This window comes from Balaenoptera borealis (genome assembly GCF_965194805.1).
Source record: "Balaenoptera borealis genome assembly, chromosome: 11".
In the NCBI taxonomy this organism is placed as follows: Eukaryota; Metazoa; Chordata; class Mammalia; order Artiodactyla; family Balaenopteridae; genus Balaenoptera; species Balaenoptera borealis.
The window spans coordinates 25,676,805-25,693,056 of record NC_138868.1 but is presented as its reverse complement, the minus strand read 5'-3'; the positions used below and the strand labels follow the sequence as shown (position 1 = coordinate 25,693,056).

Sequence of the window (16,252 nt, the reverse complement as noted above, 5' to 3'; positions counted from 1 at the left end):
GCTTGAACCTGTGTCACCTGCATTGGCAGGTGGATTCTTAACCACTGCGCCACCAGGGAAGTCCCTATAACATCTTAAATGGCCACGTCAAACCTTCAGACAGAGGAAAGAGAGCTCACCTTTGGAACTTCTGTGAGGCAGAAATATTCACAGCTAACACAGTGTTCAAATACCTAAACTTTCAATCTTCAGAGAATTGCTATAAGAGGCAGGCTCAAGGATCTCCATCCCCATTTTTCAAGAGAAAACTAAGACTAAGATGTTAACTAACTTGTCAAAAGTCACATGGCTACTAAGAGGAGAACTGGGATTCACACCCAGGCGATCAGTTCTGAAGCCCACGCTTGGTTTATTTACCGTGATGTTCTTCTAATTGTCCTGAGTGGGAAAGAGAAAAAACCAGGACCAATTATGGGGGAGACCAGGTCAGGGGCAAGCAATAAGTCAGTGGCTGTTTGATATTCTAGCTACTTAGCCAGGGTGGAGGGGATCTTCTTCACACTCCGACTCCCTCACGAAAGACCTAAGTGCCCCCGAGACCTGTTACAGAACAGCTAACAGTGCCAAACCCAAGCCTGCTCCATAAACAAATGTAGACTGCTGGAAAGCAGGTATGACCAGGCTATTCTTACTACAGAAAATTTACTGGGTAGAAGAATTAAGACAATAATGTATGTTGTAACATAGCGAACCACGTTACAAACCTCCATGACTACAATCAACAGACGTGGGGAGGGAGGGGGGTTGTGACTTCTGTCTTTTCTCAGAGAGGGAAAACTTGTTCAAACGTGTCCTTGGGCTCCTTTGTTCTTTGCTTCAGTTTCCTCAACTGTAACATGGGCGTAATAGTACTGAGTCCTTACAGGATGGCTGGAAGGGTTAAATGAGCCAGGGTCCGGTACAGGCCCTAGTAAGCATTCACCATATGGGAGCTACTAAAGCTACAAGCTCTAAGACATGTTCCAACATGCAGATGCCTCTGTAGTGCCCATCGCGTGGCTACTTCCTTTTCTGCCTCCCATCCCCACCCCTCAAAAATAAATAACAATTAGTAGTACCAACATGACATAGGCAGAAAATGACCTTTGATGTTCATAAGGAAGCAAAGCAAGTAACACAGGTGTTCCTACTGTTACAGAGGTAACGAGGATCTCCAGGAGGCAGGGAGGGGTGGCCCGTGAAGGAGCTGGGGCAGACACTCTGGTGCCAGGCTTATTTGGGTTCAAATTCTGGCTGCACCACTTTGGTGTGATATTTTACAAGTTATTTAATCTCTTTGGGCCTCAGTCTTGTCACCTGTAAAATGGCAATAAAAATAGTCCCTGCTCCACAGGGTGGACATGAGGATTAAATAAGTAAATACATGTAAAATGCTGAGAACAGTGATTGGCACGTGAATGCTATAAGCAGCAGCTGCATCACGTGGGAGAAGCCCAGGGCGGGCGGCTCAGCTCAGCACTCTGAAGATGGCATCCATCGGTAGCCCCAGCGGCTGGCGGTGAGTGGGCTGAAACTTAAGCAGCTCGGTGTAATCGCTCCCCACAAAAGCAGCTCTGTCACCCAGGATGAACTGTAACTGAGGAAGGTGCTCCACTCAGGGTAGGGCCGTAACACAGGAAGGAGCGGTCACGCCACCCTGGACCTGTAACACCGACGGCGAAAGAACCGAAGCCCCGCCCGAGGTCTGTGGCATCAGCTTGGTCTTCCCGAGGCCTAAGAAAAAGTTAAGGGCCAAGGCGGCCTACATGATCCAGATCCATGTCCCTCTGGACCACTCACCTACATGGCAGAGGACAGCCAGGCTGAACAGGAGCCCGAGCAAGACGAACCCTCCTTTGCTTCCCATTGTGACCGGCTACAGGTTCTGGAAGGAAGGAACACAAAGCATTGTCATGAACCAACAGGTGATTGCCGGGTATCTCAGAAACCAAGAGCTGGAAGGCCTAGGGGCTTTCAGGAAACATGCGAAGGAGTGAGCAGACCAAGAAAGCAGGGAACCTCCGGGCTGGGTGCAATGAACCGAGGGTGCTCTCAGGTGGGGCAGGGCTTGGTCCCTCCCCGGCTGAGACCTCGGCTTACTGAAGAAATGCTGCCGGGCCTGGTGGGAGGGGCAGCTGCAGGGAGTCAAAGCACACCGGGCCCACCCCAGCTCTCACCTACAGTAGCCGTGCACCCTTGAATAAATTCAGTTCCTCTGAGCCTCAGTGTTCACGACTGAGCAGTGGGACAGCACTATCTTCCCCCTCAGGGTCGCTGACTCAAATGAGAATATGAACAAAGTACGTAATGCAGCACCTGCGAGGCCCCACGCCCAGCTGCTGGCTGAACTAAGCCTGAGCCCAGCGAGGGCCACTTCTCCAGGCCACGCCACTAAGTGCATCAGATGGAAGGGGTAACTCTGGAGGGCACCAGCGTGCATTCAGCGGCAGAACAGGAGGCAAAGTCTTAGCGTGCACAGAAGCTCTGGCTCCCCACCTCCTCCTCATCACTCTGGAAAAGTAAGGAGGGGTTCCAGGTACCTCTGATGACAAGTCCCCATTACATTAATGCCTGGATGTGTGGCAGTGAGCATCAGGGGAGAAGAGGGGAGGGCTGAAACACCTTGAACCCTCCTTTTACCCGAGCAGGAGGCCAAGACACAGGGAGGTTTTTTTTTTTAGACTTTATTATTTGTTTTTTAAAGATTTTGATGTGGACCATTTTTAAAGTCTTTATTGAATTTGTTACAATATTGCTTCTGTTTTATGTTTTGGGTTTTTTTGGCCCCGAGGCATGCGGGATCTTAGCTCCAGGACCAGGGATCGAACCCACACCCCCTGCATTGGAAGGTGAGGTCTTAACCACTGGACCACCAGGGAAGTCCCCACAGGGAGGTTTTTAACTTGCCTAAGTCCGAATCATGAGCAGTAGATCTAAGGAGCCTCCCGACCCTACCCCGACTTCCCTGAGCCCATCCTCCAACAAGGAGGCAGCAGCTGCTCCAAACCAGGGCGGCTCCACATTCTATTCTCCTGGGCCGCACAGGCCAGGACTTCTGCCCGGTAGACAGACGGGGCTCTCGGTGGGAGGGCCCTGCCCTCCTCTGGGTTGGAAATGGCATCTCTCACACCTTTGAAGGTCACGTGACGCTCAGGAGTTGGCTGAGGAAGGCCAGGGGAGAACTGAGAAGCGAACAGGGCAGGGCCTGGCGTTGCCCAAAGAACACGCCATTGAGTAAGCCACGCCCGGGAGAGAGACAGGTCGCCTGCTGACATGTGGGAGGGTGGGAAGAAAATCTAACTGGGCCTGGCCTTTCTTTACAGGTTGAATACCCCCACTTCCCTCTGGCACCTGCAACGCCTACCACAGCCTACTAATGCCCCCCGCCACCGGGCTGACCCTCCCGGGGCGTAGCTGCCCACAGCACCCCTGCGCAGTGAGGACCTGAGGCTGCCCGAGGCCAGTGGTCAGAAACTCAGACTCTAGGCTGCCAAAGACCTGGACACAAGGTCTGGCTCTGCCACGGCTACTGAGCCTCATTCTCCTCACCTATAACAAGGGGCAGGTGCATGGGCGCTTTCCCACACCAGGAGACTGAGGTGAGATAAGACAAGTTAACTATGTGCTTGACAGTCACAGAAAAGTGGTGGTTGTCACCGCTTCCTACCTCACCCTGGACTTCCTTCCTGACCACACCCAGACTTCCTGCCCGAAGTCAGGCACGTCCATACCTCCCAGTCAGACTGTCGGCCTCTCCAGGCTCTCTTGTTTCCTGAGCCTGAGAGATGGAGGCAGCGAGGTCTCTGCATCCTAATAGCTCAGGGAGAGGCCCCAGACCCTCCTGCCAGCACCTGACGCCCCTGCAATGCCCTCTGCCGGGAGCCAGATGGGTCAAGGGAGAGAATCACAGCGTTCCCGCGCCACCCACCCCCAGCCAGTGGCCCAGGCCCAGCACACCCCAGCTCCCTGCCTGGTTCCTCACACTCGGGGGCATCTGGGTAGAAAGCATGATTCACACACTCAGCTTAGATAGGCCTGGGGCTGGGAAGAAGTGCTGCAAGAGAACAGGAGAGGAAGGCACCCATCTGAGGTCCGCGAACAGGGACGCGGGGAGCATCAGACTCTTCCTAAAAGTTAAGAACATTTGCTTCCTCAGGCAGCCCTATTGGAGGAGGAGGGAGGGACCTCCTGACGGGGGCGGGTAGGTGCTGGAAGGGTGCCGGGCTGGCAGGAGCTACAAGCTCCAGGAGACTTCGCTCGGAATGGTCCTTGGCATGAATAACACCATTACAACAAAGAGGATGCAGTGCGGTGAACTCGCCCTTGATGACGCTCATCAGAAAGAAGGGTCTACTAAGAAAGGCTCATCTCTTAACAAAAGCAGCGGAAACGGCACAGTGAACTGGTCTAGGGACAGGCTTTCTCGTCGACCGGTGCACAAAGCCTTGAATATTTCTGGCTCTGCCACTTATTGCCGTGTGTTACTCAACCTCTGGGCCTCCCTTCTTCACCAAGTAAACACAGGGATAATCACACGTACTGCACAGCATGATGCCTGGCCAAAGAAGGCCCTCAAAAAGCAGTAGCCACCATGAGTATTACTGGGAAGTCATGAGGTTCCCAGGAAAAGAAATTGGGCAGGGAGGGGGTGTTGGGGGTGAAGGGTGGGGAGGGTCGACAGAAGGTAGCATCAGGTCAGGAAGCTGGACAAACAGTCTGGACTGGATGGGCAGGGGAGATCGCAGCCCCCAAACCTAAGGCCATCCATCCGGGTTGGATGGGGAGTGTGAAGACTGAGCTTTAAGTCCACAGGACTGGCTGGTAGTCACAGCGGCTGTTTCTGTGACTCGGCTATGGGAGGGCCAAGATGGCAGAGAGAGGAAGTGGTCAGTGTACGGACGTTGAGCTGTTCGAATCGGAAGACCAGCTCTTCATTAACCACTACTGAAATATGAATTTCCAAGGGCGATATGTTGTTATGAAATGGCAGGGGTGGGGGACAGAAAATAGCTGATTGTTTTAAAGCTATTTTATAAATGCCCCCAAAATGCTGATAGTAGTAAACACTAAGCAGGATTATTTATAATCTCTTATTTCTCTTCCTGACCTTTTACTTTTTGCCATACCTCCCCAAATATTCTATAATGAGCCAAGCATTATTTTTATACTTAGAAATAGGAAACTCCACACATTACAAAACTTTCCCTTGCAGTAGTCATAGATCACCCGTCTTCTGGCAAGTCTGTTACAGAATTAAAAAAGAGAACTGAACCTCATGGCTTGAAACTCTGCCCCCTAGTCTAAAACATCCTCCATTTTAAATTTAAAGATGATGCCCATAAGTTAAGTGTAGATCAGATGGTAGATGAACCCAGAGAGCTGCCATTACTTTTCCAATCCACCCAGCCAAACACTTAGATGCAAGATGCATCCAGAAGACCTCATCACTCTTTTCTAAACATACTAGGACTCATTTAAACAATGGATTTAATTACTGGAAACAGCCCAAAGTCATTCTGCCTCCCATCCAAGTACTAACCAGGCCCGACCCTGCTTAGCTTCTGAGATCAGATGAGATGGGGCGCGTTTAGGGTGGTATGGCCGTAGACCCAAAGTCATTCTGGAAAAGGTCCACAGAATAAGATCGGTGAGCCTATTGGAAAACACCATTTGGGAGTCATAGGACACGTCTGGAGCCAGCCTTAGGAAGTCTGGACAGATTTTCCTGGGTGGCTCTGAAGTTGAGTCTAAAGGGAATTCCCTCAGGGGCACGCCAAATAGGCTTTTCACCAGAGGAATAAGTAACAGTCAAGGATATACAAGCATTGTTTAAAACAGTAAAAATTTGGTAACATACATTTCCAACAAGAAGATGAGTAAATTATGGTACACTTCTATGGTGGGGAACTACACGTCCGTGAAGAGTAACAGACATGGAAGGCTATTCACAATGCATTAAGAAAAAAAGCCAGTTTAAAAATAGCTATAATTTTAAAACTTTGTCTTAAAATACATATACACACACACACACACACACACATACATACACACTCGTATAAAAAAATGCTTGGAACAACTTCCAACTTTTCCAAACATTTTGGATCATGTGATTAACAGCATGGTAGAATTATGAGCAGCTTATTTATGCTTAAATATATTTTCTTAACAATGAACATTTTTATAGAAAGAGCTCTCAACATGAGTGAAGAATATTTTAATGTACTTATGTGTCATTTCACTTGCAGCTTAAGTTTTTATTTTTGTACTACTCCACCTGATTAAGTATTAAAAATATATACCACCTTTCAAAATCTGCTACATTGAGGTAAAAAATATTTCATGTATATATATTCTCCTATGTCTAAAAATAGTTATTTTAGTCACACCCTATATTTGTAAAAAAAAAAAAAAAAAAATGAGGCTTGTGTGATTTTCTAGTAGTCCTGAAAGACCTATATTCTAATCCCACTCTGCTGTCAATTTATATAACCTTAAAGCAGTCAACTACTTTACTTCAGTTCCTAATTTGTGAAGTGGTGATAATGATTTTATAGAATGATAAAATATAAAAATAAGACTTGAGGATTTTAAAGTTCACTATGGGCTAAAATGTTACGTGGCACTTTAAGGAACAAACAGACAAATGCACACACAATCCTGGGGTTACTCTGTCCTGGGCTTAGACCTGACCTAGAAATAATATTTTTACTATGAGGTGCCAGATTTCTGAATTTCTTCCAGTTTATCAGGACAGCAAAATAAACAGCTATAAAAGCCAGGAGAAATGGTTGGGAGAAACCAGGGCTGTCCTATTTGGAAAAGTAGAGTCAGAGACAGTAACCATCTTCAAATACGGTAATGGCCACCAAGGAAGAGAGGGAGAGGTTATTCTGTGTAATTTACAAAGAGCATTAGGATCAATTAGGGAGGCATTCTGAGCTTCCTAAGAGCAACTGCTTGCTATCACTCCACCCCTTCCTCCCTCCCTGCCATGTGCCAGGCACTGTGCAAAGTGTCAGCACATATGGAAATCAATTCCCTTGGTGAAATGTGAAAAACTCCCCATCACTTGGAAATATTCACACAGAGAGCAGAGATCACAGATCAGAGATGATGCAGAAAGATGCCAGCAGAAAGCAGCAAGGGGTTAAAACAAAAGACCTCTGAAGTACCAGAGATTCTCATCCTACAATAAGAACCAACCTGATCATTATTTATTCATTTCCATCCACCTGAGATGTAAGGGGAAGCTACAAGTTGCAAGGTGATTTACAAATACAGGCATCCCTAATCAAGTTCCTGAAAATGTTTTGGGTAGCCAGTTTATGGACAGTGCAAACCTATATTCCATTATCTTAAATAGGAAAACAAAGACGTGCTGCTGTCCATCCAAAGACCCCAGCCAGTCCCCCGAAATATCATCTACCTATCTACGTATCTATCTATCTATCTAAACAATCCAAATAAATGTGAACATCAAATATTTAACACTCCAATGACCCAACAAACTGAAGGAATACATCCGTGGGTATATTTACTCTACGAAGCAAGTTCAGTCTCGGCACCTACCCCCCAGTCATCTCCACAATGATCATTTATGAGCCCACTGTGAGCTGAGCAGGTGCCATGCTAGGCACTGGGCTACAGTGACTGCTGAACCAGGCGAAGCCCCACTCTCAAGAACCTTACAATCTAGCGGAGGTGGACACCAACTAATGTTAAAGACCAGGAAGAAAATAAAATAGGGTAACAGTACTGGTTCTCTAGCTTTAGTGGGCATCAGAATCACCTAGAGGGCTGTTAAACACAGATTGCTGGGCCCTGACCCTAGAAGTTCTGATTCTGCAGGTCTTGGGTGGGGTCCAGTTAGAAATTAGCATTTCTAACCGGGGACCACACTGAGAGCTGAAGATTCAAAGAGTGAGATGGACTTTGCCCACCCATGGGGATTCTGAAGACAGAGCAAGGGGGTCACAGCTGAGGCATACAGGTGGCCTCTAGAAGTGAAGAATGGTCCTTAACTGACACTCAGCCAGGAAATGGCACCCCAGTCCTCCAACCCCAAAGACTGTACTGTGCCAATAGCTTGAATGGTCAAGGGGACAGATTCTCGCACAGAGCCGCCAAAAAGGAACACAGCCCTGCTGACACCTTGATGTGAGCCCAGTGAGGCCCGGGTCCGATTTCTGACAGATGGAACTGTAAGATTAATAAATTTGTGTTGTGTTAAGCCACTAGGTTTGTGGTGATTTGTTTCAACAGTAATAGAAAATGAATACACCAACCTCAGAACTGGTACGTGGCAGAGCAGCATCTAAACCCAGGTCTGAGCTCTTAACCACAGTTAAACTCTCTGGTGGGGAAACTTCTTGTGAATTCAGCTTCTGAAATAAATTGGTTAACAAAGGCCACCAGAGAAGAGATTTTACATCCGCGATGTTGCCACAAGATTCACAGATGCCCAGGAGTATAGTTTCTGTTCCTGGGAACCTGGAGCCTTAGAGGCTGATAAACTTTAAGGCTAGAAGTATTCTCAAAAATTAAACCCAACGTTCCTATTTTATAGGAAATTAATGGAGGCCCCAGGGGATGAAATTACCTGTTCCCGAGGCAACAGGTTACTTGCAAAGACACGGCTGGGTGGATCTTGCTTCTGTTTACCAGGGGCCAGTAACTCACAAGTAACTTAACATTACCTGGAGGCCAGTAGTGTTAGTGGCTTGGGGCTTTGCCTCCTTATCACCTTGTACACACACAGCCAGGCAAGCTGAGAAGATCACTGATCTTACACAAAGATCACTCAGCTCAGAGAAGTCATTACATCAGCAAGTAGAGACAAACAGAAAGCCACCATCATAATGAACAGCCCCTCCCAGCTACTCTGAGGTGCCAGAGACAACCATCTCAGAACTCTCTAAACTACGCACATCGGAAGCTTCCTCAACAAGGAAGGGGCTTCCTTGCACTTTGTCCCAGGAACTCAAGTCTCTAGTTCTCCAAAGAGGGCCCTTGTCAGACAGCTTCGTCACGGCCCTGCCCTTTGAGATTGTACATGCAGAGCCAACTGTGTAGTGAAGATATTTCACAAGATATAGGGTGTAGTAATAATAATATGTCCTCCGCTTTGGAAAATCTCAAGCACCTCTGGGCTTGGTTTTGTTTATGGCGTTTTTGTTTGTGAGGTTCTTCTGGAGCTGGCCCAGAATTTTTAATGCATTTCTTTTCAAGAGCTTGTACCTGCAGCTGTCAAAGCTGAATTCCATTAGACACCCGCTCTCCACACTCTTAACATCCATTTGTATTTGGACTTTTACCTTACAAGCTACTCAGCATAATGAGGTGTTTTCTTTATAGTTTTCTGTTTGAAAATACAGAAGCCATAGTTTCACACATTTGGTCCGCAGTCAGGCACCTCCCTCAATTAACATTCTGAGCTGTATGTGCCTTCCTTAGAGAACTGGGAGTAAGCTGCCCGCAGCGGGGAACATGGGTACTGAAACATTAACAGCCACATTTGTTCTCCACTTACCAGGTGCGCACAGAGCCCTTTCCACGAATTATCTCATTTAGCCCTTATGACACCCTAAGAAGTAAGGCCTGTTATTTTAGCAATAAGAAAATGAGGTTAAATAGCATGCTCAGGATTACGCAGTCAGTAAGAGCAGAGCCAAGACTCAAACTGGTGCCAAGCCCAGGCCCTTGACCACAAATGAACTTCATCACTTCTCTGCAAGCAAACCATGTGTCAAATTGTACTTATTTTAGGAGAATTCCAGAGCCATCATCACCGACAGATGAAGCTAGACAACGGAGAGCAAGGTGGTAGGAAAGAGCTGTTTCCCTGATCTGTGATTCTCAGAATTGTACGCAAAGTAATCTTCGGATTATCTCGCCTGTATTTGAGGTCTCTCCCTCCTTTTCAAGAAATGTCTATCATCACAAGCAACCTTGATATGGTGTGGGTTATGTCTCTAGGTTTGTAAAATGTATGGGCTGATTTGTTTAGAATTAAATAGAATTATTGCAGTTGAGAGTGGTGGGCAGGTCTCAGCTGGAGCCCCCTGATGTCCTCAAAAAACTGGCCAAGAACAGGATTTTTAAAAGAATCAGCTGGCCACGGCAGGAGGCACTTTCAAAGTGGACATGAGGCATTATAGGAAGGAAGGAAAGCACTGGTCAAAAGGAAAACCGGAGGAAGCCTGAGCCAGAGCCTTCACTAGGTGGCAACCAGGCCGAATCGCTATTTCACAAAGACTCCGAGGGCACGGACGAGACCCGAGCTACGGAAGTCACACAACTACTGCCAGGGTGAGTCACAAACCGCAGCTCTTCTCCGTGTGAGTTCCGGGATAAGGGGTGAAGCCACATACGTCAGAGGAGAAATGGAACGTTACCTGGTACATTTCCAGGATCCATGGAAATAACCACTACCTAACGTTTCCTTAAAAGTCTGCCGTCAGACTCTATGAAGGGTGCGGCCCAAGCTGGCCCAAGCAAACTAAAATTGGACTTAAAATGTCTAAGTCACGACCCCACCCTGCTGTTTAAAATTCAAAATTTAAACCTCCAGAGGAAGAGAAGAATGTCCATAACTTCCAGGGATGGCATTAACCTCCTTTCAAGGTGCGATGCGATTTCTTTTCCCTAAACTGCAAGAGCTTCCCTTCAGATTCAAATTTCGAAACAAATACTCCCAGGGGAATGGAGGGCAGGGCCCGCGGAATGGGGGGTGTTTGGGAAAGCGCGCCCGCTCCCCCCTTCTCGTTGGTCGTATACAAAGGAATCGCGGGGAGGCTGCGGGCCGCGGGCGGGGGGAAGGGCGCCGGATCTCGCCGTCTCCGGGCGCGGAGGCCGGCGCAGGGTGGGCACGGCCCTCTCGGACCCTCCAAACCCCCCAGTCCCGCGATGGCAAGGGCCCGGGCCCAGCTGCCCGTGGGCGCATGCGCCGGCCCACATCCCCGAGTGCCGGACTGGGAGCGCGGCTCCTCTCCCCTCCCGGCCCCCAGACCTCACCTTCCAGCCCCAGTCGTCCGCTTCTGCGCGGGTACGCCTGCTCGGGCCGTCCAGTCCCTTTTTATCGCCTCGGCTGGGGCGGGCTCCGCCTCCTCCCGCCGGCCCCACCCCGCCCAGGCTCCGGCCTGGCCCTGCGCGCCGCAGTTTGCCAGCGAAGGTCACCCGACCCGGCGCAATTGCGGGCTCCAGGCCCCGGTGCAGAAAAAGACCTGTGGCCAGGACTAGATTAAGACCTTTATGGTAAAACACTGAAAACGGAAAGTTTATGATGTTCTTCCTCCGATTTGTTATCGAAAACCAAAACAATATGAAACTCCAAGACTTATGAATTTTCCTCCTTTGTTGAAAAAAATATGAAAATGTTTTTCAAAATGTTTGTGTGCCCTTGTTAAGCTCCCAATTGGCCCGGCTGTCGGTTTAGCCAGCCTGGCTGCAGCCTGAGGCTCCTTTCTGCTCTCGGGCTCTGGTAGCCTCCAAGTACCCTTCAGCCATAGTCACCTCTGTGACTTGTTTGGAACCAAGATGAAACTCTGCTGTGGGTTTTTTTTTGGGGGGGGGGGGATGGGGCGTGCCCGGGGGGTGGGGCGTGCCCTGCAGCTTGTGGGATCTTAGTTCCCCGACCAGGAATGAAACCCACGCCCCCTGCATTGGAAGCCGGGAGTCTTAACAGCTGGACCGCCATGGAAGTCCCTAGAACGTTATTTGTAGGTGAAGATGTAATCTGAAGTTTCTGGTTATCACTTTGTCACTACGCACTGCAGAACCGGCTTAAAGAGCGCCATACAAGGGGGAGTGGGAAAAGCAGGCCAAAAGTACAGGTCTTTCTCCAAGAGATTGACCTCTGTTGGGACTGTGAGACTCTTTGAGGATCAGGGTAAGAAGGTATTGCATCTCAGGACTGCTCATGTTGAATCGGGAGTGGAGGAACCCATGACAAAGTTCAAGCAGGGGAAATCATATGACAACTGATCATGACACATGCCTTCTACCATGATCCTCTGATGGCTTTGGGGTGTCAGGGAATGAATTTCATTTGGTGGTGCCTTAATCTTGGTTTTTCTCTATACAAACAGGATTCTCAAATCAGAAAGATTTGCTTTGATATTTAAAGTGTCTGCTTAAATCAGCTAATACATGTGTTTCCTATGATAGCTTGTTTACAAAGCTCTTCCACATGCATTTTCTATGCATCCTATAAGCTCTTCCCTCCTTTAAACTCTCTTGGGTTCTGAGATGCCACTCTCTGCTGGTTTTGCGTCCAGTTCCTTGACCTTTCGGTCTTGAGATTCTTTTCCATTACCCTCTCATAATGTGGTGTTGCCAGGGTTGGACTGAGAACCATGGCTGTATGTTTTCCCTGGGAGACTATAGTGCACCCACTGTTTTACCTTGGGAATACAGTTGGCCCTCCATATCTGTAGGTTCGGCCAACCAACTGCAGAATATGCAGTTACCAAGGGCTGGCTGTATTACACATTTTATATAAGGGACTTGAGCATGTTTTGGTATCTGTGGAGGTCCTGGAACAAATCCCCTGCACATACCGAGGGATGACTGTATGTATGTTTGCAGATGATTTGCAAATCTTTATTCTCCAGTCCCGACCACTCCCTGGATCTTCATATTCATATCCAACTGATTACTGGACAACTCCATTTGTATGTCCCACAAACACCTTGAACTCAAAATGTGTCCAAATCTGAACTCATATCCAATGTTCCACTGCTTTTCCTGCAATTTTTTTTCATAAATGAAGCCCCGTACCTGGAATCAACTTCTATTTCTTCCACTCCCACACATGCAATCACCAACTCCTGCCTATTTTATCATTTAGCTACTTAAATTTCATCCTCTCTTCACTCTACTCCTACTGATACTGCCCTAATTCATGCCTGTAGCATGTCTTACTTGGGCCATTACAATTCCTTCATACCAGGTTTCCAGGCTGCCCATGTTAATACCTGCATCTCTTGCCCCTTCTCTACTTATCCACCTGCTTGAGACCTGGCTGGTTTACCTCTCTCCAGCCTTATGATTGACTTTTTACTTTCCATTTAATTTTTCCCTTTTCTCATCATCCTTCCTGGAATACAATATGACTGCAGTTGCTATCTTGCAGTCATGAGGTGACCTTCAAGGTTAAAGTCTGCTACGAATGGTAGAACAGGAAGATGGAAGGAACCTAGAATGTTGACACCATTGGGCCACCTTATCAGTCCTGAGCTAGTTACCTCCTACTTTTCACAAGAGAAAAAAAAAACCCTAAGCTATTTAAGCTCCAGTTTATTTACATATCTGCCTCTCCTGATACATCAAGCTTCAGACAAATGAGTAAAAGATAAGTGGTGTTCTGAAGGGACCTAGGAGCCAGAAATGGGCTTCGCTCCACCAAAAGCATAGTCTGACCAACTGTTAGATCCCTTTTCTGTGTGAATACACATTCTTGCCCATGAAATAAAACACCTGAGGTTGTTATCAACTAATCAATCACACCTTAGTATGAACTAGAGACCATTCATTCAACATACTAAGAGAATGAATTCTGATGGAAGGATAAGCAAGCCTGAAGCATTCTGAGGAGCAAGGATTGGATGGGGTGGCAGGGAGATTTGGGACATCATGAGTACTCTGGGAACTGAGAGAAGAGAGGCCATTCTGAAAAAAGAAAGATGCAAAGAATGGCAAGGTATCCTGGCGCCAGCTTTAACTTCCAACGTTAACTAGTTTTAATTAAATCATTGATTTACCGGAGAAGTTTATTTTTCAAAAAACCAGTGGGTTGATTAAAAAAAAGGATAGGGCTTCCCTGGTGGCGCAGTGGTTGAGAATCTGCCTGCCAATGCAGGGGACACGGGTTCGAGCCCTGGTCTGGGAAGATCCCACATGCCGTGGAGCAACTAGGCCCGTGAGCCACAACTACTGAGCCTGCGCGTCTGGAGCCTGTGCTCCGCAACGAGAGGCCACGATAGTGAGAGGCCCGCGCACCGCGATGAAGAGTGGCCCCCGCTTGCCGCAACTAGAGAAAGCCCTCGCACAGAAACGAAGACCCAACACAGCCAAAAATAAATAAATAAATAAAAATTAAAAAAAAAAAAAAGGGTAGGCATAATAGATTTGGGAGCCTATTTAAAAAGAAATAAGCAGGAAAAACTACTTACTCCACTTCAGAACATTTTGACATGTGCCAGTATGAAAGACTAAGTTTGCCTTCATGGTCCCTGATGGCAGCTGCTTAATCCTGTATATACCTCCCTCTTCCTACAGTTTTCCCTACTAAAGAACTGTTCCTGGGGGAATTGCAAGGTGGAGTACATGACAGAGTATCGTCAAAGCCAGGAAATGACTTTGAATGGGCCTCTGGCAATAGGCCAATGAGTTTTGATCTCATCTTCCATCTTAAGAGCAAAGGCTTATTAATATTAGTTTATGGGAAATAGGCAATTATACAAAATACAGGATCGGAACCAAAATATGTTTTCAAAATGTGAGTTTTTGACACTTGGAGGATTTCATTCCAAACTCTCAATTATATAATTACAAAAAAATCCATGTTTTAGGGAAACAGACTTAATCTTAACTTAAAATTCATGTCACTTATCACAAAGTTAGACAGTCAAGTATATAGAGGGGAAACAAAACAGAAGCAGTATTTCCAAATTTAGACTACATGAGATATTGTGAAGAATCTTTTGTTAATAAACAACACAATACATACTTTTACACACTACACTTCAAAAATGATGCATCTGTGAACAACGTGATAAAGGTCATAGTGTTGAAGACTTTAAATTCAAGGTTGGCAGAGTTGAAGACTAAATTTAAGGTCAAAGTCATACTGATAGACTTTAAATTCAAGGTTGTTGTGATGAAAACTCTAAATTTAAGGACAGATTGTCTAAGAAAGGACAACTAGCATTCAAGCTATTTAGTCAATTAGTTCCGGGTGAGTACAAAATATATAGGACTCACTAAATGGATTAGCCTAATTACAAATTCTGTTCATTTCTAAATAACTTATAAGTCTTTTCACAGAATCATTCAGTCACACAGTTTCTCTCTATCCTTGTGTAGGTATTTCTGCTTCATTTTAAATCCTTATTCTACTCCCTCCCATTTCCATATTTTTATAAGTATAAAATATCTTTAAACAAAAAATGTCTGTTCCTTAGCTAGAGAACTATTCTCCCACTGACTTCTAGAAGAGGAAAAAAAGATTCCCATTTCCTCCTCTACCTCAAAAACACTAAGCAAACTCAAACCATCCAGTTCCTAAAGTAGTGTCATATAGAACCCAGGTCCTGGCACAATATTTCATGCTAGTTTTCCTTCTATAAGCTGAGAACAATTTAGTTATTTACATTACTGAGAAATCTATTTAACAGGCTGATTCACCCCAGGGCTTCCATCAGCAGAGGCTTGCTAAAAAAGGCGAGAGCAGCGGCGTCTTCGAATGGGAACATCAAAGACTCTCCTCCGTCTCTCCTCCTCGTCATCTTCATCAGATTCATCCATATCTGCCGAATCATCATCATCGTCTTCCTCCTCCTCCTCCTCTTCTTCTTCTTCCATCTCTTCATATTCATCAGGACCCATTTCCTTGAAAGAGAAAACAATCTTTTGATAAGAACTTCCATCAGTTTTTTCACTCTTATTTAATATAAATTCTCATTTACCTAGAATCTAAACAACTGGGCATGCCAAATATGAATTTTTATAGACTTCTCAGAGAATGTTTATAGATTTTTAAAATAGAATTTTATAGCCTTTTATACATTTTCATAATGCACATGCTGATGCAAATTCTAGAGTATATATTCTATCACAAGTTTTAAAATGCTCAATGTGGTTTTAACAGTAAATGTATTTCATTAATATAGTACTTATTTTTTACATGGTGGTTGGTAATTCACACAATGTAGCAAACAGACCACTCCTAACAACCCAAGATAAAATTTTACTGAACTTATTAAGTGTATTGAGTAACAATTCTTTATTAACCTACATGCTTACAGAAAAGAGGATCTGAAAATATTACTAAGGTATGACCTCTACTGGTAAGTTTTATGTACTGTCAACAGGAGGTCTAAGAGATTTCTGTTGAGCTCCTAGTATAAAGACAATCAGCATCGGTAGACTCTGCTTTTAAATTAATTTGTTGAAGGCTCTCGGAATAAGGCAGTAGTGATGTTGAACATCCAATATCTGAACATCTCTTGGGAACTTCAGTTCCTTTTAAGCAGTGTCTCTAATTGAGTCTTGA

General features: G+C 46.1%; 2 protein-coding genes across 6 annotated transcripts in view; both read right to left on the bottom strand.

The window, feature by feature from the left end:
* Positions 1 to 16,252, bottom strand: part of CD59 (CD59 molecule (CD59 blood group)) — a 131,236-nt gene that overhangs the window by 9,869 nt on the left and 105,115 nt on the right. Inside the window, exons 1-2 of one of the 3 annotated variants that reach the window (XM_082343909.1) lie at positions 10,993 to 11,142; positions 1,780 to 1,864 (exon numbers count right to left, since the gene is read on the bottom strand). In XM_082343909.1, coding sequence (XP_082200035.1) covers positions 1,780 to 1,846 — 67 coding nt within the window. In that variant the 5' untranslated portion in view covers positions 1,847 to 1,864; positions 10,993 to 11,142. Of the gene's footprint in view, positions 1 to 1,779; positions 1,865 to 8,264; positions 8,364 to 10,992; positions 11,143 to 16,252 lie in introns of those variants that run through there. The other 2 variants (XM_082343910.1, XM_082343911.1) reach the window with 2 other exon arrangements.
* The window catches only part of FBXO3 (F-box protein 3), a 32,182-nt gene continuing 30,392 nt past the window's right edge, over positions 14,463 to 16,252 (bottom strand). Inside the window, exon 11 of one of the 3 annotated variants that reach the window (XM_082343801.1) lies at positions 14,463 to 15,588. In XM_082343801.1, coding sequence (XP_082199927.1) covers positions 15,412 to 15,588 — 177 coding nt within the window. In that variant the 3' untranslated portion in view covers positions 14,463 to 15,411. The remainder of the gene's footprint in view (positions 15,589 to 16,252) is intronic. The other 2 variants (XM_082343802.1, XM_082343803.1) reach the window with 2 other exon arrangements.